This window comes from Balaenoptera borealis (assembly GCF_965194805.1).
Source record: "Balaenoptera borealis genome assembly, chromosome: 14".
Taxonomy (NCBI): domain Eukaryota; kingdom Metazoa; phylum Chordata; class Mammalia; order Artiodactyla; family Balaenopteridae; genus Balaenoptera; species Balaenoptera borealis.
The window spans coordinates 20,611,058-20,626,787 of NC_138875.1; the positions used below are offsets into that span (position 1 = coordinate 20,611,058).

The 15,730-nt window shown below is 36.5% G+C and overlaps 1 protein-coding gene across 1 annotated transcript in view; it reads right to left on the reverse strand.

Moving 5' to 3' along the window:
• The window catches only part of DCC (DCC netrin 1 receptor), a 1,166,696-nt gene that overhangs the window by 97,704 nt on the left and 1,053,262 nt on the right, over window positions 1-15,730 (reverse strand). Inside the window, exon 22 of the mRNA XM_082353405.1 lies at window positions 1,457-1,522. Within this exon, the coding sequence (XP_082209531.1) occupies window positions 1,457-1,522 (66 nt within the window). The remainder of the gene's footprint in view (window positions 1-1,456; window positions 1,523-15,730) is intronic.

Here is a 15,730-nt window from a genome sequence, read left to right on the forward strand (position 1 = left end):
GACGTTAGTAGAATTTTAATTAGGAAGGTAGAGTTTTCAGATGCCTTTGCTGATTTGCTTGTAAGAGCCCAAGCTAAAGGCAAATTACATATTTACTATCATTTACTGGATAGCGAAATAGAATAGGAAATAGATTAAGTATGCCCTCTACCATCCGTGCCTTTCTGAGGTTATCAAGTCACCTTAATTAATTGTGTAGCCTGTAATAATTAGTTATTCCAGTAGGGATTCTAGAAATGTTTCAGGTACTTTGTTCATCCCATTCATTTAACAGGAAATGCCTAAAACATCATTAAGTGTTGCAGAAAATTGAGAAGGGGTAATGTCAACAATCTATCTAAACTGGCTCAGAGTCATTGGATGTCATTCATCTATTTTATCTTCATGACTTTCTCCTGTGAGATAATGTATATCAGATCAAATTTAATTACAATTATATTTCTCACTAGGAATCTTAAATAGTAAAAAAATAAAATAAAGTGACATGCATTTCTCTCAATTACTGTCATTCTCTTCATCTGAAGTTTGACTCCTGTGAAAAGAAAAATCCTTATCTGTTGACTTATCTGTTAACATCAGATTTGGGCTGAGGTTTCTTTTCAATCAGAGAATTCATTTTCTTTTGAAGGGCAAGTTCAAATAGTCCATAGCAAACTTCTAAACTTGATCCAAAATTAGGATTGCCAGATTTAATAATTAAAAATAAAGGAGGTTCAGTTAAATTTGAATTATTTCTAGTTGCCTACGGATATGTACACTGAGATGCCTATGTACGTTGAGATGGTAATCCCTTGCAATATTTTTCTTTATCTCAGATTCATAGGCAATCAGAAAGGATTCAAATTTTACTGGGCCTCCTGTATTTTCAGTTGTTCCATTTGGCAATTCTGTCCAAGATTAGTGTTCTTTAGGACAAACAATTTAAGAGAGTATATTGTTCTGTGTCTTTGGCTTACATTTGCTTCACCTGTAACATACATAACCACTGCTCAGTAGTGGATGGAAACTGTGAGGAAATAATTATTCTTTCTCAATTGTCCATATTCCAATTGCCTCTTAATTTCCTGGCACTCTGACTCCTGAAAAAGTCCCAGTAACTTCAGTTTGTGAAACTGAGTGGGTTTCAGTCACCTCTCTACAATAAAATTGTAGAACTATTTCAAATATATATAGTACTTTCAAACCTAGATAGTTAAAAGCCATGCATCATTTACAAAATTCTCTATGCTTGGACTTTTCTGACTGTTTTGTGTACTTGTCAACTCTCATCGGCATTGTCTCCTGGTGGAATATGCTCCAGGTTTGTTAATAACTTCACGTTCCTATTATTCCCACTAAAACCCTAAGTCTGGGGTTCTTGGCACTTGCAGTCAATAGAAAATTTGCCTCAGACACTCTAGAATTAACAATTTTAATTAATATAATGAATCCAATAGAACCTAATTTATATACTTACCGTTGAGAGTGCTTCTATCAATCAAATTAGTATCAACTGGCCAATAACCTCCATCTCCATGGCGACCTGTTTATCGGGAAAATATACCAGAAAGTTAGTGGACCTGCAACATGAAAGCACAAATGAAACAAAATAGACAAAAACTAACAAATATTTAAAAATACACAAACAACTGAATAAGACTATTTTGTCCACTTCAAAGAAAGCCTGAAAAGAATGACACCATTATACTTTGCAAGAAAATGTTATTTTCTATGCATGAGAAAAATCTGTCACAAAAATACTCTTTTAAACAAGCTAAATTCAATTCGTCACTGAAAAGCTGACCCCCTCTCCTTTTTTCCTCCAATACTCTTGTTAATGTGTCACCAATAGGTACAGCACCAGTGTTAGTGTAAGCGTTGCTGTCTTGAACATCTCAGAACAGAAGGAGTGGTGGTGTTGGCTCCTAGAGTGACAGAGCCCACCTCCTTCATGTTACAAGAGGTCCCGTCTACATTGCTGCCATTGGACATGACTTTGTGGCAAACTATCATTATTACTGTACCAGGGAACAGTACTTTTTGCCTTATAACTGGGCTTTGAGTAGGCTTTGTGTTATGTGCCAAATAGGTGCCTGGGAATGAGCTATTGGATATGGAATAAAGAGTAGGGGACGTGTCACAGCCCACATGGTCTGAATATTTCTTATAAACACACCAAGAAAGAAGGAAGGTTTCTCTAGTAGCACACATTTGGAACCACTGCCTTCTATTAGGTGTTCAACATTTGTAAAAGTAGTCTTTAAGAGAAATGAGCCAGAAATTAACCAGAAATAATTATACTATCATCCATATTTAATTAATAGTTTTTCACTACAGGTAATCCCCTTTTCTATTGGTACATTTGTAGAACTGTGATTATTTGGTTAGCTTTTGAGTTCTAGGATACCTCTTCGAAAAAACATTTGGGAGTTGAATCTATACTCAAACATGTACAAGACTACAGCTAATTCTTTATACACTTCGGAGTGTTATTTGTGAAAGCAGTTATAATCAGTGGGTGATGTCGAGGAAGCCAGCTGGGGCAGCCAGCTACGATAACATTGGTTGTTTTTCTCACATGTATAGATTTTCTTTTTCTTTTTTAAGACTTCCAAGTCCTGCTCTTGTGACGTTCCTTTGCATACCACTCTTCTTAATAAAGCTTTTCCAAGAGCTCACCATTTTATTTGCAAAAGAGTTGTGAAGAAACAACTTAAATCTTGTTACCAGACCATGCATTCACAATTTAAAAAAATTCTTTCAATATTAAGTCAGAGCTGAACTAAGAGTGTTAAGCTTCCAACAAGCAATGATAAATTAATTCAATCACATCATATTCTGTTTTCAGGGTAAACTGGTACATTTAAAATCTGCTGGCCAATGACTCTGGGTATATAAAGAAGTGGGAATTAGGATGGAGGCTCCAATGTGTCTGTGTGTTGCGGGGGGGGGGGATGATTGGGGAGGAGCAACTGAAATAAGCAGCAGTTGTGAAAATTTTGGGGGGTTGACTGATAAGCCTAACCCTTTTCCCAAATACCTTGTTTGTGTGACTCTGACACATCTGGGGTTTCAATAAGTGGAGGATAAGCTTTGCCCACGGGACATTGCCAGATCAACGTTGGAAGAAATGAAGTGAGACACAAGTTCTGCATGAATATTAAGATTACTTTTCTCACATCTGAAAGCAACTAGATTGCAAAGCAGCCAGCCAAAGAGATGCTAACAGCCCCATCACTTAGGCCACTAAAGCAATAAATGATCCCTGTTGGGAATATTAGATGTGTTCAGTTAACTTGGTAAATTTCATAAGCACTGATTAAGGGAAATAGAGAACTAATTAGGCTCTGGAAGATGAAAAGTCAGTTAATGCAAAGACATAAACTACTGTTGGATCCCAGAGGTCTTAAATTTTTTAATGGAGCATAAAACTGATAATAATCCATTCAAAATGTATTAAGTGCCTACTATATGCAAGGCACAGTCCTAGATCCTCAGGGAAAGGGTAGTATAAAAAGATTTATCAGATATGGAACCTGCCATGACAGAGTTGGTTCACTGTATCCAAATCCTATACAGGCCTATTTATGGTTAATATTAGCTAACTGCAGATAGTTTTTAACTTATTCTGACTTTAAAGATTTAAGAATAAATTAATTCTTACTATAAAATCACTATCACTGCATTGATTTGCTATTACTATGAAATCACTATTAGATTTAATTGAAAATGTTTTTCATTTATCTAGTATTATTAAAAGAACTACATGCAAATAAAAGATAATGTATTATTTTTAGTCTTACATTATAATTTGCACAATTAAATTTACCTTAAAAATCCCTGAATTTCTTTTTTTGCTTATTATACTAAATCTCTAACATTTTTCAAAATTAAAAATTCCAAATAAGTAAATGAATACATGGATATCTAAATATGACATTTGTGGAAGTAATATAATACATTTCAATGTATATGCATTTTATTTTTAATTATTCAAATAGAGTTCAATGTAGTTAAAAAAACTGGGAATGGGTAGTTTCTTTTTTTTATTATGGAATTAGTAATATGATTTTACATGAACTCAGGAATCAAAATGTACTATATGAATATACTAATATATTCTACAGAATATAAAGAAGAACTCTTGTGTTACTAGGTACCCATATTTCCTTAATAATAGAAATGAGGGTGAGGAAAAGAATTAAGATGATAAAGAGTAATGAATTTATGTATCACTTAACCAACCATGGATTTCATTCAGATAATTTCATCAAAAAATCACTTCTTCCAGAAATTTTTGATAACTAAAACAAATGTTTTCTACATTTCAAAATGTTTTGAAACCAAAGAATGGTGGTTTCAGGAAGAAAAATAAAACAAAAAAAATGATCCCATGTCTGACTTTAAAAAGAGAAAGACTGCGTCTTTTTAGAGTTATTCAAAATAGTTTAGATAGTTTTAAATTTATTTTATTTAGGTACCTCTAAGGAAGGTCCAAACCAAAAAATTCATGCTCCTCCCCTTGGTTTGCACTCCTAAAATATTATAAATGAAAGAGTCATTTAGAGTTACTTTTTCTATTTTATTTAAGGGATAGATCATCCTATTTTGGCAAGAGACATATACTCCCTTAAGCAAAAGCTAAAGTCTCCATGATTTCCCTGCCAGTTACTCTCTGGATTGAGGGGAAAATGGGCAGATGTAATATGAATTCCTTTAGGAAGTGTGCTTATTATTATATTTCTTGCTGCTTACCAAAGTGACATTTATACTCTGTTCTCAATACTTGATAAGTGACTAAACTGAATTAGAATACTTTGTAATGTGTTAATAATGTAAACACATTTGAAGTTACTACTATTATACACATTAATCTCTATGTTCTTGTTCTTACATTATCACTTAAAATATTGCTTCTGTATTTTTTTATTGTGGTGTGTGTGTGTGTAAAATTAAACAGTATAATGTTTACATTAAACTCCTACTTTTAGCATACATGGGCAGATGAAGAATATTCCCCATGATAAAAAATGTTTAGCACCTAGAAAAGATTAATTCAATTGGAATTTCAGTTCTAGAGTGGTTTTTCTGAGTGGATGTTTGTAAGTTCAGGGAGGAGTGAATGGAAAATTAATCTGCAGAGGACATGGAGAAAGCTGAACATGGTAGTTCTAATCTATTTTTAATCCATCCTCCCTGAATGGGGCTAACAGAGGGTCCTTCAGAATGGCACCCACACAATCAACCCCAACATATGGACCATAATCTAAATCAAACGGACAGATTGGTTGTCTAACAAACATTCAATATATATCCTCCCAAGGATGCAGAGCACTGAGATATCTTCTTGATCTTAGAATTGGTTCTCTGAAAATAATTCCGGTGATAATGAAGGAAAGTGCATTGATTTTATGTCTTGTATACCAGTGGGTAAAGATAATGCATTGATGCCACATGGATACAGTTTTACTGTCCAATACACAGATCATATTGAGACACATTTAAAGCAGATGATTCTTCAGAGGCTGAAAAATGTGGCTAAGAGAGCGATTTACCATACAGTTAATCCTGCTGACTTTGAACAAAGGCATCAGGGCATCTAAAAACCAGAAAGCAAAATCATAACCTATGCCTAGGATATTTCAAACATATATTAATAGAAAAAACTCATGAGCTCTTCTCACCCTCTCCTCAGGTTCAACACATTGTTTTCAAGTTAACATGAATGAAAATTCACTGATTAAAAGAAAGTACAATGTTCCTACTTCATATGTAAGGGCAGCTGACATGCCTGCCATATATTGAGGCCTGGTGCTCAACAAATACTGTGTCAAGTCTATGAGCAATAATTTTGGGGAATGCATTTGGTGACCTACTCTGAGTCAGACACAGTGCAAGAGAACCAACTATCCCATTGTCCATCTTTTCCTTGACCATGAGAGGCAGTTCTTTGGGAGTTCCAATTTCTGCCTTTCTGCCATAAAATATAAATAGAGTAGACTATGAGGAGAAGTAAATTCATTTTCTAAGAATCCTCAGAAAGCAATCTAAAATATAAGATTACAATTTCACATACGAATGTTATGAACAGTGACCGTGTAGCTATTATGAAAACCAAGGCACTTTAAGAGTGATAGAAGGTGTTATTATCAATTTTGCCTGGACCCAGGTATCAATTAGGACACTCCTGTACAAAATGGAAATTATATTTATCCTAGACATGAACAATTTAACAAATAAACCCTTAATTCCTGGCTCTTGGTTGACATCACAGTTTGATTCTGGGTCCTGATTTCCTGAGGCATATGTGTAATCTTTTGCAGAATGTGGCAAATGATGGGTAAAGAAAGTTGCCTGAGTGATGTTCTAAAGTAGAAAAAAAGTTTACAAACATTTCCCTCTTCTTCTTTTGCATGCACCAAAATAAAAGCAGCACTAGGCCAGACCAACTGGTATCTGGATTTTTGAGCATGATGGCAAGGTCAGCCAAAGACAAGAGAAGAAAAAAAAAAAAAAAAAAAAATATATATATATATATATGAAATACATATATACACATGTGTATGTATTATGAAATACTTCAGAAGCACATTGGTTACTCTTATGAATTCTACCACCACTCATTTTCAACATCTTGCAAGGGACAATGGACTCAAAAGGCAAACACCAGGAGACCAAATTACCTGTCCAGATCAACAAGATCTTCTGCTCACAGGAAAGAAGTTGGCCTCATTAAAGATTTCAGGTGAGGGGAGCCCATACATTCTTATCCATAGGACTTTAACTACAATTAGCCTGTGTCCATTTATCTGGTTGCAAATGAAAACTTGTCAACTGCTTCTGATCTCACATGTCATAAGCTTCCACATATGAAAAGCTAAATAAGTTTATTAGTTATTGCAATTACTATTCACATAAGTTTAGAGTGAAACTTCTGTTAAAATTGAATCGTTAAGAGAATAAAAAACAAAGATGACTTAATAATATTACTGATATCTTGAAGCAGGATGGTCTCTGAACTGTCTCCGCTCACAAGAATCTCCTTGAATGCATTCTTTCTTGTAGTGTATCTGGAATAATGGCCAGCATATGGCTCTAAGAAATCACTTTTAGATGCAGCGCAGTCTTTATGAAAATCTAAAAAGCATCCTGTTTCTCTAAACGTGGACACTTTCCTGGATGACTAGGTCTTCCCAAGAGCCAGTTCATTTACCAGATGCAACATGGAGGATGAGACAGTCTTGTGTACATTATAAAGGAGAACTGTCCTCAAAGGCTACTGATGATCCATGAAAGCCTGCCCCACCTGGATGGCCCACAAGCTTATCCCAAAAGCAGTGTGAGGTATGTTTGTGTTTCAGTGAAGTTGCCAAGTAGTACACGGAGAAGTAACAGAAGAGCATGAATGCTCTTTTCTTCTTCAAGTGACTGCATGTTGGGAAGTTGCAACTATAGTATGAAAACACTAGAACGTGAGCATCCTGATGGCTGCACTGCTAGTATGTGTAAATAATAACACTGTTGGAGCACAAAATTTCTTCATTCATATGTCTGTCCGTGGTCCATCCATCTAGTCAACAAATGTGTTGAGTGGACCACCCACTGTTCTAAGAATTAAGGATATAAAATGACTATTGCAGAGGCTCATAATTTAGTGAGGGGAAAATGTTAAGTGAATAATAATAGTACACTGGAATATCCAAAAGTTAAAAAATTATAAGTAGGTGACACAATGGAAAAACAGAATGATTGACTATTTCTACCTAGAAAAATGATGGAAGGTATTTCAGGGGTGATATCTGAGTTGAGAATTAAAGGATGAGTGGAAAGGTATCAGGTAGAAAAGAATGAACTGGGTAAGCTTAGAGAAATAGGCAGAGATGAAATAATAAAACTGCTTATATGCTCTATCAAAGTGTCTGGAATTTTTCTTACTGGGGACAGAGATCCACTGAAGGTATTTTAAGCAGAAAAGTGACCCAATTAAATATGCATTTAGGAATATTATTCTAGCTGAGTGTGAAGAAAAAATTAATTAGGAGAGACCGTTGTAATAAATAGGGTGCGAATCATATTAATTATGAATCCATGACGTAGACATTATTAGTTCCATTTTATAGATGAGTAAACTGTGGCTCAGAAAGACTAATATACTCATTTTAAGTGGCTGAATCTGCCTGACTCTGATGATGATGATTTTATCCTTAGCGGGCAAATTAATAAATGAAAGACGAATGCGGAGTGAGTTGGACAGAAATTAGAGCACCTCCAAGAGTTTATGGTAGTGTGAGGGTTTAGTGGTGTGGGTGTGACTTGAGGTGGTGGCTCCGCTCTCAATAGGGCACACAGAACACAACAGACTTTGGAAAAGAAACAAAATAGTTCTGTTTGTCACCATTCAGAGCACTGGGACAAATGAAGGTGACCCTTCAGAAGAGGCGTAACAGAAGTTGACAAATAAAGCTAGGAAAACCCTTTGAAGATGATGGATATTGAAGCCTTATTCCTATTCCAGATTTTTCTTTCCTCTCCCTGACCCCCACTCTGATGACTCCTCCTCCCCGCAAGCAAGACATGATCAGCGTTGGCAGCCAAAAGTGAAGGTGGTTTGCAGGGCTCTGGATCCAGGGGAGCACTGCTGGTCTTCATAGCCAGTGTAACAGTAGGTACTCAATACCGAAAAGTAAAAAAGCCTAAGAACTACTGTGTTGGAGCAGAGAGAAAAAGCAAAACCCAGTTACCAATTTATGTCTTAACCGTAGTGTACTTCTCTGCACAGTGGTGTCCTAATTATGCCCTGAACACATCCTGCAATCCTCACTAATTGAGCAGCTTCTTGGCTTCTTGATTTTCCCATTGTAGGATTTTTCTAAATAAAAGTTCAAGTAATCTTTCCCTCTGTAGTCATTTGTGCTCACTCAAGTTCTACTCACATATTTAAAGTCCAGTCTTGTGTTTTAAGAAGTCTTTTCTGCTGCTACTCACAATGATTCCCATCTAAAACCCTATAACATCCATACTCAGACGGTACCACCAGCTTTAGCATTTCATACTTTTCATGTTGGCCTGGGAGTCTTTATATCCTAACTATATTGCATGTCCTTGAAAATGAACCCATGGAACTGGACTTCTTTCTTATGTTTCACCACACCCAACACAGTGCTAGGTAAATAGTTATAAAGGAGTGGTCAAAAATGAGTCCAACTCTTTTCACACTGCACATTTGGAATCTCAAAAACCCATCTGCACCCATTAGTTTTGATTCTCTCCTTTACATACTCAGAATTACAAGCAGCTGGTGAAAGGCAAGTGTATACATTTTCTGCTAACAAGAAATGACAGGAAGGGTGGTGGTAAAGAAAAGGGCACAGCGGGTCAGAATCACCTGCAAATGTGACCACCATTTCCTGAATCACAGAGAACTTGGTGTCTTTCTGTTTAGCTTTAATAGATGAATATTAAAGATACATTTTCCCGATTGGAAAAATATTTTTGCATCTTTTTCATCTCCCCCAAGATCAATCACATATACAGTCATCCCTCAGTACCTGCAGGGATTGGGTCCAGGACTTGCCTCGGATGCCAAAATCTGCAGATGCTCAAATCTCATAGATCATAGACATAGTACAGGATCCAACATTGGTTGAATCTGCAGGTTTGGAACAGGCAGGTAGGGAGGACTGACTGTACAGTATCCACAGCCATGAGCACTATTACTTTGGGGTTCTGCAAACTATACTCTGGATTAGATGGTAAAGTCTGTCTTTCCAGATTACTCTGTGACTGTTTCCCAAAGATTTGTGTCATAATTCAATTCAACAAATACTTATCTGGCAACTATAATATGAGAGATTCACAATTAGAGATTGGGGGCGCTTGGAGGCAGGGATGACAATGTCAATGAGACCGGCCCTTTGCCATCAAAGAATTTACGACCTGGTCAAGAGGTTGGGAACCAAAATGGTAAACTATAAGAAACAGACAACATAGCAAGGACTAAATTGGGTGTTATGGACACACAGAAGAATAAAAGACCAGAAAGGTAAGTAAGGCTTCTTGGACAAAAGACAACTGAGAGGAGTCTTAAAAGATGAGGACCTCTCTCAGTAAAGAAAGGGAGAATGTACTGCTAAGACTAACAGAACAGTACCAGTTAGAGCATGGAGTTCTAAAAATACACTTTTCCAAGAGTGATTTGTGGATCTTTGCTAATAGACTGTGACAAATGTGAAGGGATAAACTGGCCGTGAGGCTAGAAGGGGGAATTTGGGGTCAGACAGCCAGGACCTTGAGGTCAAAGAACTGACTTCATTCCGTGACAAACAGTGAACCATCTACGTTTCAGAAAGAAAATTGAGGAGGCAGAATCCAGGACTGATAGAAGTGGGCAGAAAATAAAGCTAGGAACTTGATATTTGGCTGATGTCTACAGCAAAGAAGGACATTCAGCAACATGGTGGGCCTTACAATAAGAACTTGTCTAAGAAATCATTTTGGGACTCCCCTGGTGGTCCAGTGGTTAAGACTCCACGATTCCAGTGCTGGGGCATGGGTTTGATCCTTGGTCAGGGAACTAAGATCCCACATGCCACGTGGCCAAAAAAAAAAAAAAAAAGAGAGAGAGAAAGAAATCTTTTTGTATTAATGAAAATGTCTATCTTTTAGGTCTGAGAAGATTAAAATTATACGATGAATCATGTCAACTTCGTGGGCACTGAGTCCTTTTTTTTTCTTTCTTTCAAAGTTACCTATTAAAACATAAAAACTCCTGAGAGGTTGACTAGGCAGCTTCTTGAACTGCTTGCTGGGGACAGGATAAGCACCTTAACATTTTATCAAAAGCACATTACTTGGTTTTTTTGCCTCTACTTTCTCACCACAGTCATAATTTCCAGAACTGCAAAATTCTGGAGCTGAGCAAAACATGTGAGAATAGCTTTTTCAAGGGACTGTAGCAAACAGCTGAATAATAAAGTAAGTTGAAATTACACATGATAATAGTCTAAAAAGAGGTTTCATTTTCAATTAAATGACTCCCATCAAATGGTGCTAAAGGTTTCAATTTTTCAAACAGCAGCCTGGTTGCTGTAATCCAAACCCTGCAAACTCTGGATTGCATGAACTAAATTCCAAGCTTGACTAGACTGCCTTGAAAACCCTATTTCCCTGAAATTGGAAACAATTAACATTCTGTTTATTCATGAGATTAAATCTGCTGAGGTGTAAAATGGCAGGTGTAGTGTTAAGCACTTGGCCTGCATACCCTATTGAGGAAAGACAAAGACCTTTAAACTGGGTGAATTTATGGGGAGGATGTATAAGTTTCATTATCTTGATAACAAAGTAGGAGTCGATTAACTCAGTGCATTTCCAGAAATTATACATTGGCATGAGCAGAGATTCTCAAGTTAGTTAGCCTGGGTATATATCTCAGCCTAACCACTTACATGCTGTGATCGTTTGGGCAAGATTTAACCTACAGGTGAGGATGCTGAGAAGAGTTCAGTCACATGCCCAAAGCCACACAGGTGCTCAGAGTGACAGCATGGTGCTAGAATATTGGGCATCTGATTCCATTCTGGTTCTCTTCCAGCACACACTGAATGATGCTGACGGGAAAGCCCAGAGCATTACCAGCCATTACCATGATTCAGAGGAGAGTAATTCTCTCTCCGTGGTGGGAGGGCCGTTCTCAGCAGGCCGCCTTCATCTGGATCTAAAAACTGGTCTGTGAATTTATGCCTCTTTTCCAGGCCTCCTGTTTTAGATCACCCCTCTGTAGGCCATGGAGAATTAAAGATACTTGATAGTGCTTGAAGCAAGCAATTTCTTCATGATTCATATCATCAATGATACAGATCATTTCATGAAGATTCCTGCCCTCTTTATGGTACTATGTCATGGTCACAGCACCTAATCTATTGCCCCGTTGGGTAGGCATGGAAACATACATGAAATTGAAAACATTTGTGTTCATGCTAAGAATTACCAGTTTTTACATTATAGACACCTCAAAGTGGAGAACAACATTTTGGGGTTAAATGGAATCTAAGGATGCAAAGACAATCCTTTAAGATTAAAAATGTGATCTAATCATCACTTTCAAGAATTGGTCATAGTTTATAGTTACTGCTAACCTCCATTGTGACCCCAAAACAAGAAGCTTTTATAAATGCTTCTGTGAGAAACTCTAAAGGGTTTAAGCTGATTGTCAAAAAACAAAAAGCCAATTATTTTGTAAGTATAGAAACAGTCTACAAAGGAAAGACTATATACTCTGGGAGTCAGAGATAAACATGTTTGAATTCCAACTCTGCCTGCCACTATATTTGAGTGACCTTTTGTAAAACATTACCTTCTGCTTCCTCATTTGACAATCTAGAAAGATAATCAGTAAAAGAGTGAAAGAACAGCTTGATTCTTGAAAGTGGATGCTATGAACTGAATTATGTCCTCTCCCACCCCCAAATTCATATGTTGAATTCTTAACACCCAGTGTGACTGTATTTGGAGATATGGGCCTTTATAGAAGTAGCTGAGGTTAAATGAGGTCATAAGGGTGGGGCTCTGATCCAATAGGATTAGTGTCCTTATAAGAAGAGACATGAGTGAGCTCATACTCTCTCCACTATGTGAGGACACAGCAAGAAGGCAGCTGTCTGCAAGCCAGGAAGAGAGCCCTCACCAGAAACCCACCCTGCCAGACCTTGATCTGAGACTTCTAGCCTCCAGAACTATGAGAAAATAAATGTGTTACTTAATGCACCTAGTCTATGCTATTTTGTCTTGGCAGCCCGAGCTGACCAAGACAGTGGAGTTAGCACCATCCTCATGTTTCCTGAGATAAAGAACTGTCAGTATCATATATTCAGTGCTGTGGCTTCCCACTTATAACATGACCCCAGATTGAGAGCTGTTTGCTTTGTTCTCTAGAATATTCACAGAGTTGGGGAAAGAAAGGTTGATATTGAGAAAATATACACCCACTTTAGATACAGAAACTTTATAGATATATGTCAAAATTGTGTGTGTGTGGTTGTGTATGTATATACGTAGCATATAGTGATGGAGACACTTGGTGGTTCAAAACGGGTTTTGCAAGATGGTTGTCTGGGTTTGAATCATGGCCTTGCTACTTCCTAGCTGTGTGTCTACAGGCAAATCGCTTAAACTCTCTGAGCTTCAGCTTCTGTATCACTAAAACAGAGACAATAATAGCAACTCTTTCACAGTATTGTTATGAGGATTAAATTAGTTAACACAAGTTAAGTTCTTAGAACAGTGACTGATGGTGAGAGCTCCATGAGGATTAATTCTACCATTACACACTCCCACTCAGACACAGACAGATTGACAGGGTTTTTTACCAAATATGGAAAATAAAAAGGGAAAATTGTCTAACGCAGAGGATTTCTCTATCTTTTCCACTCACTTCACATAACCCATACAATTTCCCTACCTTGCCTGACCCTCCAAAAGAGTAAATCTGTGGTTAATCTCTAAAATCCCATGATTACTTTAAAACTTATTGGCCACTTGTGCCTACAAGAGACTAGAGAAATAATTAAGATGTGGAACAAAAGATAAGCAAATGCTAGATATAATCAATTTACACTTACGTAAAGGGGAAAAGGAGTCCTATATAAATCATCTATTATTTTCATACTAGTACTACTATTACTCAGAAGAAAATATTTTCCCCAAATCACATGTGATTCAAATATAATTGACTTTTTGTTTTCACATTTATGTTTTTCAGGGCAGATATTAGATTCCAACGAAAAGTAATTGTGACAAGAGACCACAGAGATACTTTTTAAAAACAATCAAAACTTTTCTCACTTCCTCTCATATAAGTCAAACTCGATCTCCTGCTTTTCTATTTAGGATTCATGTTTGCAAGGTTAACTCTGACCCAGGGTGCTAAATTTTCTCTCTGAGCAAATTTTCTCTCAACAGAAATTCAGTGCTTGCCATAAATGTAACAGTGGGACCATTCTGCGTGGGAAGGGGGCAAATTGGTCTAACAGCGAGCACAATAATGCATATTCCACTGATTTGCTATGTGCTGAGAGTGGGAACATTCAGAGCAGCTTTTTCCTATTATTTTCACCATTCTTAGAGAGATCTTTAAACTGGGTTATTTTTTGTGCACTTGGTCATCAACTCAGATGACTGATTTTGTTTACAAAGAGTTTTTAACTGCCAACAAATTTTATATGTTTTCTTGTAAAAATGTAAAGATCTTACCTATAATCACTAAATTACATGTTGTCAATCCATCTTAATTTTACAAGTAAATTGAGTTTGATGTAAAACTTAGAACCTATCAATTTGACCAACTGTATACCAGTGGTGATTGAATATGGGACCGAGTAGTAGAATATGTGACAGAATCTTTTTAAGTAATATTAGATGAAGAAAAAGAACAATTTCCCAAATATATTAACACACTCAGGCACTGGCAATAATTCTTGGGAATTCCTTTTGTTCCCAGTAATTGATCTGATTTCACTGTCAATATGAAAATCTGAGTAAAATCCATGGAGAGTGTGTGACCGGAGAGACTGTACAAAATATATTTCTTGGTAGCTGAAAAGATTATAAAGCAAAACAGTTAACTTAAAAAGTAATAGCAAAAAACAGTTAAAAGGAATCCAGAAACAACTGGAAACCCACTTATTGAGAAGCTTGGGCATGTTGTCACCCAAACGGCTAATAATGTAACTTTTTATCTGGTTCAGTTACTTAAAAAAAATGTTTGTGTGGTTTCTTTCTCTTTATGCATACTTTTTCTAAATATAATTTCAAAAATTGGGAGTTACCTGCCTGTGGAAATTCCAAATTCACTTCAGTTAAGGAAACTATGTGATGTTCTTTTAATTATTTTTGAACTGAAATAATACATTCTGCTAATTAACTATTCCAGCTTGAATTTGTCTAGCACTAATATTTAATTTACCTAAGTGAATACACACTAACTGCCAATTATTTATCATTAGTGGTTTTACAAATATTACTGTTCAGTAGATATTGGCCTTATGAAAATATTTTAAGTATAAGCAAGCAGGAACAGCTAGGTGGTTAATGGAAACATGAACCCTGGGTGGACATTTCTGTGTATTGTATCATTTCTATTACTCCCTGTGTGAAGCCCTAGCCATGTTCTCTTAAGCAGAGGGATGGTATGTGGACCCAGAAATAAACTTGAACACAGGATCATTAAAGATAATACTACTCATGTAGACAACCTGCTACTGCTAGCGTAACTTAACATTCAGATGCTTAGTATTTGTCAATAGTTGGAAAGTATTCTTGTTGAAAAGCATGTTTTCCTGAAATCTACAACAGGATGCCTTATGAGACATGATGCTGACAAGGAGGTTCTATTGACAGGTGCCCAAAGCAGGACACAACTATACAAGCTGTGGACTCTGAACCAATACTCATGACACTGACTATAATCAGCATTTCCAAACACTCCCTTCTTTGAAGAATATAACATCCTGAAAAAATAAAACTCATAAACTCTTCTTTTTCTCCTTTAGCATTCTACTAATTATCCTCAGTGGAAAAAGAATGGAATCCTAATAGATCAGTCTACAAATCATGGTAATAAATTCCTATCTACCTGAGAGTTGATGGATAACTCTGATTTACCTCCATTTTCCTTTGTGTAAAACCACCCCTGTTACTCTACACAAATCGGCTTTTAGCAAATGAATGGAAGGAGGATAAAATACTGCAAGTC